This window comes from Buceros rhinoceros, unplaced genomic scaffold (genome assembly GCF_000710305.1).
Source record: "Buceros rhinoceros silvestris isolate BGI_N320 unplaced genomic scaffold, ASM71030v1 scaffold7534, whole genome shotgun sequence".
Taxonomy (NCBI): domain Eukaryota; kingdom Metazoa; phylum Chordata; class Aves; order Bucerotiformes; family Bucerotidae; genus Buceros; species Buceros rhinoceros.
This window is the reverse complement of record NW_010406412.1, coordinates 12,320-23,856: the sequence shown is the minus strand read 5'-3', so window position 1 is coordinate 23,856 and position 11,537 is coordinate 12,320. Positions and strand designations below refer to the sequence as shown.

Here is an 11,537-nt window from a genome sequence, read left to right as displayed (position 1 = left end):
TCCTGCTGGCCACACCAGTGCTGGTACAAGCCAGGATGCTGTTGGCCTTCTTGGCCACCTGGGCTCTCTGCTGGCTCCTCTTCAGCTGCTCTCATCCAACACCCCCAGGACCTTTTCCATTTGGCACTTTCTGGCAGCTCTTCCCCCAGCCTGGAGTGTTGCAGGGGGTTGTTGGCCACTGGTTACCAGTGCTCATGACAGCTTTAAAGATTTTTTCAAAAAAAAGGGGGAAAAAGGTGAATAGAGATTCACAACGCTTTTATCCCAAGAGGTGAATGCCTGTGGTGGAAGAAGGGAGGTCAGTATCTGCCCTGGCTCCACCCAGCAGGTTCCACAGCCCAAAGAGATCTTGCTGGGTGCCCTTGGGAGAAAGCAGCAGCTCACAAATGCAGAAAGAACCACTTCGTCAGAATAGCACAGAGTTAAACCTGGCACTCAGTTCCACATGCCATTGCCGAGGCCAGAAATACAAACCGCAATGCCAGATCAAGGGAACAGCAGCAGAAGGGCCATTTAGTACTCTCCCTATTTCTTCTGCTGTTTCCCCAAGTATCCATTCACGGGCACTGTCAGAGACGGGCTGTGGTGAAACATCTCGGTGATTCACTACGGCTCTTTATCAAGACTTCCTCAGAGGAAAGGCCGCGAGCTCGACTACGGAGAATGACGGATGCTGCAGCCTTTAGGAAATGAACCTCTCTTTGATTGCTCGCTTAGCTGAGCAATTTGCAATGTGATAGACAGCAATTATACCATCCAGTGCCAATTTGTCTATTCACTTTTCCCCCTCCACGTTTCCTCTCCTTGATTGAATAATCACTAACAATAATCACAAGCAGCTGGGGGAAGGAAGTACATCCATCGGTTTTAATGTCAGCAAGAGTGAGGACTGTTTCCTCCAGCACTCACCACAGCTCTGCATCTTCAAAGTCACTTACGCTTCCCCTATACCAGCGCTAACACCAAGATTGTATTGTTTCTATTAGCTACTCCTATTGCAGTTCATCGTCTGGGAACGACAGAACGCCACAGGGAAACACCCAATTTCAAAAAACAAACGGCTGCTTCATCTGCTGTTCTGTATTTCCACAAATATTTTTACATGTACATTTTAATTCTCCACATGCTGAGAATATTGATGGAAGTGTGAGCTTGTAAGACTGCAGTTCGGTAAGATAGACCAGACCCCAGGAAGGTGAGTGTATGAGAAGGGTGAGGACAGTGAAGGACAAAGCTGTCAGGAAGGTGCAAGCCAGCAAAATGCAGGAACTGCGGTAGCTTTTCAAAGCCTCTGAGCATAGATTGCTACTTCTAGTAGTAATTCACCTTTTGTGCCCACATATATCATGGGCTACAACCCAGAATGTCACATGGAACATCCAGTCACCAAAATACCAAATTCTCAATTTATACCCCTGCATAGCCCTACCTCTGCTTTTATATAACTGTGTACATATGATGTTCTACCATAGTGGTACGTTCTATATTCATGGCGGTATTCTGTTCTACGGTGGTATTCTCTAGTTGTGTGAACCAATTTGTACCAGCTGAGCTTCCCACTCTCTGTGTTCAGAGACACAGAACAGCAGAAAATACAAAAGGAGACTGAAGGCACCAAAAGTGGCCCAAGATTGACTTTCCCATAAATCTGTTAAAGTGGTTTATTCAAGAGAATTAAATCATCTTTCAAACACAGTGACACAGACCAAAAAGAATTACCCTGATTACTGTTGTAGTTATGGCTTACATCAATTGATAGGCTTTCTATTACAACCATAATACGGCCACAGAAACAATAAGCAGAAATTACAGGGTGGAAGGCTGAAAAAGGAAAGGTGAGTCAATGGACACAAGGGATTAACACCAGCATGAAACTAACGCGACTCTGCTTGGATTTCTCCACCTTCCCCCCACCCACTGCCTCACAGGAATAACAAGCATGAAACAAGCTTTATTCTTGTCACAGCCCAGCCTCCCCTGGCATGAAGACACACGGTTCTGCTCCACATTGCCAAACTAAGCATCCACTTTCCAGCAGGTGAGCTTACGGGACATATTCAAGAGGCAGCAGCTGGTCAGTACAACTGACATGGGCTGAACGCAGAGGTCTGATCAGGGACCTCAGGGCTGACAATAAGGAGGACCCAGAAATGAAGCAAGAACCTACACGTCCAGATGGAGCAGGTACAGGCAGATTTCCTCACCTCTAGGTGTATCACTTGGCCAACACAAACAGGGATTATGTAGCTCTGGAGAAGAGACCTCAGTGTCTCGGTCCATCACACAGTTTCAGGTACAACAGACATTTCAAGAACTAGCCAACACACTAACTGAGTTTGCTGGCTTATTGTCACCATTTTACATGCTAACACATTTTACAGTGATTAGTACAGTTAAGGATGTGCATCAACTTACCCAAAAATCAAACACCAAGAACATTTATGGCTTCTAAAGGGAAAGTCAGACACGTCAGTAACATATTTACAGCTTTCAATCCTTGAAGCGCTGAGGCAGATCTGTCTAAGCTTCCCACTATGGCCCAGCCCCTCATTTCTGATATTTCTCAGATGCTCAGGACTTCGGGGAGCATTGAAGATGCTCATGGCCTGGGACTCCAGCTCTCTAACACCTAACGTACATTTGGATTTTCTTTAAGTTTATTTTGAAAAGCACTTAAGTACAATTGCTTGTTGATTTTGAATACCATGCAGACAACACAGGGAATCCCAGCAGCCTCACCCACATCAGACAGGATGATAATAAGAGGCAAAATGATAATAATCTGGGAGGGTTTTGAGAGAGATGCAGGCTACTGACTTGACTTACAAGCATTGGAACCAGTGTTCTTTTCTACTGAAGCCAAACATGAACGTTGCGCTGGCTTCAAAAGGAACAGGCTGAATCCTGCCTTGGACACATTCGCATCATTGATGAATTCCACGCTGGTATTTTAAAGCAAGTAGAAAAACCTCTTTTTCTCAAGGCATGTGATTCACACACATACAGTCAGGGACAGAGGATTCATTTGTGATTGCACATGGCGATTTACATTACCACGGTGAAACGCTTTGCATAGATGAGTCTGAAAAGATGAAAAGTGCCAAAATCTGGAAGGGACAGTGACAGTCCCAACATTTCTGCTTCCAGATAAGTTTGTCTTTATGCACACCATTAAAAACACAGTATTGCTACTGCACCATATCTACAATATATTTAAAAATGTGTCTGAAATCAAGCGAGTAAGAAACAAGAGGCTGCTCTTTCTGCCCATGACTGGGGCCTGTTTCTGGAGGCTTGTTCTGAAGCTAGATGAACTTTCCAAAGACTTCACTGGATTTTGGAAAAGGCCCTAAGCCTAAATACTGACTCCTTAATTCCCAAAACCTCAGCTCACTCCAGAATTTCCCAGGGAATTCAGTTCTTTGGGACTGACAGATTTTGTTCTTTCTGTCTTCATATACTTGTAAAAGCTCCAAACTTCTCTGCCCCCTCAGCTGTATGCAAGATGGGGCGAAAGGACCAATTTAGAACTCCCCATTTTCACCCGCCAAGCTTGTGCTCTCTACGGTTAGAGCCTTGAGGACATGCCACCAGGCCTCAGAACACTCAGAAGGACAGACTCCCTCTCGCTCCACATCTCAGTGTTTTATCCACCTTGGTTTCCCTCACAGGCAAACCAGAGGCTGCTCCTTCCTGCCACAGAAAGCTGAGCACAGGCAGTCTGCCCCGCTAGCTGCATCACCACCAGTGTTTTTGCCTTCAAGGACTGAGCAACAACTCTACTGATTCACTGAACCCCCACAGAGCGGACTGTTCTTAGAGCTGATTTCCTTCTATCTATCTACTACATCTAACCATCCATTCAAGGCCAGGTTGGACGGGGCTCTGAGCAACCTGCTCTAGTGGAAGGTGGCCCAGCGTGTGGCAGGGGGGTTGGAACTAGATGATCTTTAAGGCCCCTTCCAACCCGGGCTCTGAGGAACGTGCTCTAGTGGAAGGTGGCCCAGCGTGTGGCAGGGGGGTTGGAACTAGATGATCTTTAAGGCCCCTTCCAACCCAACCCATCCTGTGATTCTGTGACTCTGTGATCCCAAGTGAACATTCCCTTTAATTTACCATCAGCTGAACCTGCATGGGGGCAACATTTTTCAGGGATAGGGGAGCTACTCCTGACCGTTGCAAGGTGTGAAGCTCCATCTATCACCTCTGTCATGTTACTCCATAGCGCTAAAGGTCCTGGATCACAGTTGTGGCTGCAATCTCCTACACTCTATCGCTCTTCCAGGCGACCATGGTCCTACTCACCAAGGTGCCTCTCCTACCCGAGACTGCAGACGGAGGAGCTGTCACAGCATGGTTCCCTATTTGCAATTCATGAGCTGGCTTTGACAGCTCCGTTGCAATGACATAAAGTATGCTAAAATGTTATAATGGCTCCATCACCATTTAATCCATTCTGTCCAACAGCAAAGCTGGATTTCACAAATCAAAAGCAAGCAGCTAAACAATTTCAACTATATACTTCCTCCCCAAAGTGACGAAGGCACTGGCAGATTCATAAGCCTCCTCTGTTGACCTGACAGCAAAAGAGAAGCAGTCCTAGATATGTTTCTTCAACTGAATTTGCATTGCCAGTGTATGCAGATCTCAGGAACTTCTGAAGAGACTCTCCTAAATAATACGAGGACTTGAGGATTAAACCATAATATTACCATTTTCTCTCTCCCTGTCTCGGATTTCATACCCTCAGCAACAGAGCTGGGATTACAGCTTGAGCTCAGCACGTGGTACCAGACAGCTGACAGCATTTCTTCTTGGACAGGTTGGGGTTTTTATATTGGGGGAGTTCTCTGGGGCTGCAGCCTTTTCCGTGGAAAAGCGCGAGACACTCTGCACACCCTTTACTTGCCGTAACAGCGTGCAGCAAACACACCCAGCTTCCTGCCAGTCACTTCTTATCTCTCAGGTATCCTACTGTTCAAAGAGGGTCAAGATTGGACATTTGGAGCTTTGACTGCAGTGGAGAAGGGAAAACAAAACAGCCTCAAACTCAGACAAATTCTTGAAGCCAAAACAGCATTTTTCTTATGCTCAGGACACAAAACGACAGCAGAAAACAAGGAGGGTCCTTCTTTCTGCAACAGCCCTTCTTTTCACCCATTTAAGCAGGATGGGCAGAAGCTCAGGGTGGTCAGTGCTGGCTCACCCTCCCCGTGGTGACACTGCACAGGCAGTGACCCCTGTGTGGCTAAAGTCTCCCAGGCGGAGAACAGAGCTGCAGGCAGGGTCCATCCTGAGACCCTGCTCCTGCAAGCTGCCACCATGCCATTTCAACTGGGCCCCACAAATGCTGCAGTACAGCAGCAGGAACCAGATTTCCGGCGCCCAGTGCAGGGTAAGGACACCAAAAAAATCCAAAAGCTTCTGCATATGGCATTTCTGACAAATGCCGTCATTTTTCAATCATTTTTTTGAGCAACACCTGAAAAAAGAATCAGAAAACAATCACGTTGCAACATGCAGTTCATCTCGAGCACTATTTGTGTATATATATATATATATTTCTTTAAGTATCTTTTCTGGCTTGCAAATCACTCCTTATATCTAACTATACACCTATGTACACCTTCACAGACATGTCTGGGCCTGCTTCTGCAGTGCCTACACAAATTAATCACCCATCCGCCTGCATGGGAGCTTTTTTCAGACAGATGTGGCAAGACTGGGCCTTTGGTGCACACGTGCCAGTATCCTGCACACACATTGTACAATCATTAAAAAAATAGAGTGGCTATAGGTTTATAACCTATCCAAATCTAAACACAGTAAAACTGCACTTACTACAGTCTAGCCAAGGTGAATTTACATTGCTCATTTATATGAAGCAAACAAAGGAAAGGTCTGTGACCCTGTAATTACAGCTTAATTGCAATTACAGTTTTGCTTATCCTTCTGCCAGTCCAGAAAGTCCAAAAGGATTTCTGCAACTCAAAAGAGGGATTTGCACCATTTCTTTCCAACATATGGGTGCTTCTCAAGTGCTTTCCCATCTCTTTTGAAGTAACTTTTGCAACATATCACACTCCTTTCGGTTGCTCTTGTTCACTTCAAACACTGTAGTAAGGAACAACCCTTTACTACAGAAGCAAAGCAGCAGCAATACTGAAGTCACTACTCGTCCCACGCTCAGGCAGAGTAAGGAGCAAGGGCTCTAGGTACTGGCTTCAGTGTCATTCCTGTTACCATAAAGCTTAACGCACAGCAAGATGGCCAACCCGTGGGGTCACATTGCTCTCTAAATAGCACTTTCATCACAGCACTTCATTGTCAAAGCCCTTTGCACATAAATTTACAAAACACAGCAAAGACAAAGAAACCATTTCATCTACAAGTTCTCTACCTGTGGATACAGTAGCCTGCTGTGCATTTCACAGCTAGCCAATACAAGGTGGTGCTCGCTAACACACGGTGTAACTCTAAGACCAAAAGCACGACAACATGAAAAGAGGTTAAGCACAGGTCCTTCACTTGCCCCTGGCTGGTATTTCCCAAGTGAGCACTGACAGACACCTTTATCAAGCATGTGGGTTGATTTTAAAGTAATCACACCTCTGGAGTCTAGTGCAAAGTGAAGGAAATACACTCTCATGTACCATCCAGGCCATGGCTGGTCAAGAAGGGACTTCTGAAATGGTGACCATTGTGCTTTGCTCCCTTTTTGAGCATTTTACCTGTAGCGTGTGCAACTTTCACAGCTCTCAGTACAGCACAGAGGCTTTTAAAAGAAGCTTTGTGCATTCATGCATTACAAAATCAAAATCCAAGTCCAGGTTTGGATTTAAACACTCTACCCCCTACCAAAAAAAAAAAAAAAAAAAAAAAAAAAAAAAAAAAAAAAAAAAAAAAAAAAAAAAAGGTATCTGTCATATAGAGCTAGCACTTTAACTCCAAATCCTTGATCAAAGATCTTGTAATCTAAGATAGACAAGACAAGGCACTGGACAACAGCCCAAGTGCTTCACACCAAGAACTTACACGAGGAAACTCTGTCCATTTAACTATGCCAGCACAGCTGAAACAGCAAACCTCACCCTCCTGTGTACACAGTCGTACCAGTACGAAGGGGCAGATTTCAGCAGCCTCCTACACCACAGTTCAGCAGCCAAAATAAGCTCCAGCAATAATTTTTCTGCATCAGGATCTTGCCAATTTAACCGTATCAGGTGAAAATTTAAGCTTGGCATAACTGACAGAGTTACAATGGTAACTTTTTAAAGAACACACCATCCGATTTACTATCCTAACAATATTCACAACGTACAAAAATGTCATATTAAGACATCTGACGTCTTGAGGTGCATCATTATAAAATAAGCATCATAATCCAAGCCACAAAGAATCTTCACTGTATTTCAACTTCATTTCCCGCCAGTACTTATCACAGATACCTGAAAGTATTTAACCTGACCTGCACAACAGTGAAACAACATTCAGACCCCTAAAAAGTCTTTCATAAAAATCAAAGAGGATATTTGAGGATATCTGTGATATTTGAAGATATCGGTGATATCTGAACCAAAATATCAATTCAGAAAATATAACTACATGATCTCCTTGCTCTTCAGCCCACTAAAAGCTTGCAGAAGTGCAAAGGAGCATGTTTCTTCAATAAGGACTCAGTCTGAAGCTGAGATGGTCACTGTAGGAGGAGGCACACACATTGCTCATGCGTTAGCTAGACGGAAAGCGTTACAGACAATGAGAAAGAAAACATGATCAGCAGAGGACACCAGACACAAGAAGGAAGAAGGAAAGAAACTCTAAAACAATTGCACAGCATGATCAACAGAGTTACCCATTGCTGTGAATGGGAGTTTAACATTCTTTTCTATCCTGGCTGAGAAAATTCATAAAGTGATCTTTATTCCTATCACACCTATTTGCTATTTTTCACCAATATTTTGTGACATTACGGAACAAAGACCTCAAGTTGTATACATCCCCTTAAAAATTATAATGCCAAAGAGTATTTTCAAAAACCCAAATGCCAGAGAACAGTGCTTTCAATAAAATCTGGCAATGACACAAGGTACTTGATTCAGAAACCTATGTAAAGTCATACAGACTGTGCTAAAATTCTCCACCACTGATTCTCCTCAAAGGTTTGGTGCTTTTCTTCATAGTGAAATCACAACTATTTTAACGTGCTCTGTTTATCCCTAAACCTATTGGAAATGTGCTTCTTATCCGGCTTGCTTTCCAGGGCAGTGTACACCCTAGGAGAGAGGAGTTTTGCTCCTCCTACACTGTCATGGACCCAACTCTGATAGCAGGAAAGATGCTGGTATCCTAGATCCTATGGGATGCAATGCCTTGAGGAAATTTATATCAAACAATTATTGCATAATCTTAGGGTATAATAAAACCTCCAACACAATACGCAGGCATCGAGTTCCTGTTACACTTTTGCATCAGAGGAAGAAGCGTCCACATCAACAGCAGCTGCAGGTCCCCGTATGGACCCGCAGGATCCCCTTGCTGTGCATGTGGAGGAAGTTGAAGATTTCTGAGGGCATAGCGTGAAAACCAGGGCGAGGTTTCACATTGTCATAGTAGTGGTGAGTTATAAAAATCCCTGAGGGGTTCATTGGGAAGGCCCAAAAGCCAAAAAGGTGGACCTCTTCGCAGAGCTCCAGGGCAGCAGTCACCAGGATCAGTCCGGTGCTAATCCGCTTGGCCCGCACCCCTTGGCCGAGCCAGTAGCGTGAGACGTTGATGAGATACTGGGGATGAAAGTAATAAACAGCTTGCTGAGATTCAAAATCATCCAGAACATATTTGACCCGGATCGAGACGTCCGTGTTGCGAGTGTTGTAGAAAGCTGGCAGCAGCACGGAAGCGTTCTCGTAGACCTGGAGCACGTCATAGAAGGGTTTCCTCCACTTCTCCAGCTTATGAAATCTAGAGAGAAGAGGATGAGAGTGATGGTCAGGCCAGCGCGGACTCAGTCTGGATGCAGCAGACAGGAAACCCCCCACGGGATTTTACCGAAACATTTCTGATACAGAGATAATTGAAATGATATTTCAATTAACAAGGGGAATATATTTAGATTTGTAGCTAAAGCTGCATCAGCATGAAGTTTAGGGCAAAGATGCAAGGGATAAAAAGATACATATTGTCCCCCCTTTTGACAATACACTCATTAAACAGTGGACAAACTTCGTAGATATGTCCAATAATCTCTCACTTCTCATTTTGGCGTAAGAGGTATGTAATTTTTCCCAGATTTGGTCAGCTGCATAGTGCGTTATGCAGTACAGAACTGTATAAAAAGGTGGCAAACACCAAAGCAGAGCAAATGCCTAAAATGTTTCACTGTAACATTAAAAAAAATATCCAAAATGCAAACAAATTATTTTAAGTTGCTTGAGAAAATACACACATTCCTGCAGTGAGAAGGCAAAGCAATAATTAGACCCACGGTCCCAAACCTGTCAGCAAGGTGGCATTACGTTGTTAACAATTTTAAAATTAAAATCACCAAGTCAATCCTGGCTACACAGTTTAAGTGGCTTTTTTAAAAACATATGACAATGTGAGCTACTTTATCTAAGCATTTAGGGCGGGATCCAGTGGCTTCCACCCTGAATGGCTCTGAGACATTTGCCTGGGGCTTGTAAGCAGGGCACAAGACTTTTAGGGGAAGGATGGTTCTGATGTTAGGATTTTAACTCGTCAGCTTCCTACTTTCTGTTATCAATGTGTAGGCCTAAGCATTTAACACATTTGTGTAGGTTGTTACTGATTCCATATACTGAATAACTTCAATTCAGAATGAAACGTGTGATTCATAGCGTCCATTTAAAGTTATATTAGGGAGGAAAAACATTCTCTGCAACGGTTAGAACTTAGTGAAAAGTAAATTGGAAAAGCAATAGGAGATGAAAGTACAAAACCCAGAAATGACCTCTCCGTAATTATACTGGGATTGACAGTCACGACATCCGTCTTTACCCCAACATCCGTCAAGTATTTCTCAGATATAGGAGGCAAATTGCATCTGTAAAGGAAAGAAATCAGTGAGAAAGGTAAACAATAGCTTGCACTTTTTTAGGACTACAAAGTCGAATTGATTGAAGCATTTCTTCAATCTAGACCCCGATTGAGAATTAAAAATTGTATGAAACATGTTGATGCCCAAACTGTGCATTAAAGTAACAAGTTCTTAAGGGCTTTTTTTTTTGCCCCGGATCTCCTTTAACATATGTAAGCAATGCTCACTCATTTTGCTTCCTTAACAGCAGTTCAGCTATTTACCTTGGGAGTTTAGACGAGAAACGGGATGAAGCCCCAAAAGCAATCAGCCCATAAAATCAAAGGCTTCCTCAGCAACAGTTGAGCTGTATTCAGTGATTAACTGTAACATCGCCTTTAACAGGCTTTGTTTGCACCCAAGAGAATTTAGGGGAAATGCTTCACAACAGACAAGTCAGTCCAGTCCTAATTAACCCAAAACTATCTGCTTCCCTTCCTTTTCTCTTTACAAGTACCTCCCAGCGCACTCCAAGAGCAGCAATTCCAGGTGAACAGATCCACCAGAGGATGTCAAAGCTATCTGGAGCAAACTCATCAAGATTTGCCAACCCTGACTTTGCTCAGCCTCTACTCACCTTGGCCTTGACCTAGATTCATCATCTCGCAAAATTCAGAGCATGCCTCAAGAGATGCTGACATTACTGAAACACACTCACATACACACAAGCTATCACATGAGCTTCACTCCTAGAGGAAACCCTGCCAAATAAAAAAAAAGCTTCAACATGTGTTATTTAGAGGCAACGTACGTGGTCTTGTATCTTGTTATTCACTCAGTTTAAGCTAGTGTTAGATACTTGCTGACATTCTGAAAACTTTGATCTATAAACCTCAATAAGAGCCATCACTGCTAAGACCCCCGCACCTCAGAAATGCAGCTGTGCCCAATGCCTGAACATTTCTGAAGATCAGGTTGAATAGGAGAAAACTGTGAAGATATTTAGGGTAAGTGATGCTCGGAGTTTTCACAATAATACAGTTCAGTTGTCAACATAATTTCTCAGTCACAGGGAGAGCACGAGAGGGGGAGCAGAAGAATGTAGAAAAAATCCTTCAAGGTCTATCTCAGACTCAGGAGGCTCACATCTACCTTCCAGAGAGTCCCTCTTTATAGGTCAGAGAGTTTGGTTTTTTTTTTTAGCCACCTCATCCTTCTCACAGGCAACATTATTTCCAGCACTTTTCTTTGCTAGGTCATGCAATATCCTTCTTACGTCCTCCAGCACCCTCGGTTTCACCTAGCAATGGGCGCTGTACTCAGTAGATTGTATTTGAAAAAGGTTTTCAAATACTCAGCTTCAGTGTTTTTGAACAGTAAACTCCCACCAGAATTAAGAAAACCTGAATTTGTTGAAAGTGGTAATTCCTCATAAAAAAGACACAACCTGCATCAACTGTGCTCTCATAAGACTCCAAAAACTCCTCTCTGTCAAAAGAGC

At 43.6% G+C, this 11,537-nt stretch overlaps 1 protein-coding gene across 1 annotated transcript in view; it reads right to left on the bottom strand.

The window, feature by feature from the left end:
• Positions 1-8,275: 8,275 nt before the first annotated feature.
• The window catches only part of ST8SIA5 (ST8 alpha-N-acetyl-neuraminide alpha-2,8-sialyltransferase 5), a gene marked incomplete at its 5' end in the record, with an annotated part of 13,303 nt that continues 10,041 nt past the window's right edge, over positions 8,276-11,537 (bottom strand). Inside the window, 2 exons of the mRNA XM_010134076.1 lie at positions 8,276-8,961; positions 9,971-10,063. Coding sequence (XP_010132378.1) covers positions 8,493-8,961; positions 9,971-10,063 — 562 coding nt within the window. The remainder of the gene's footprint in view (positions 8,962-9,970; positions 10,064-11,537) is intronic.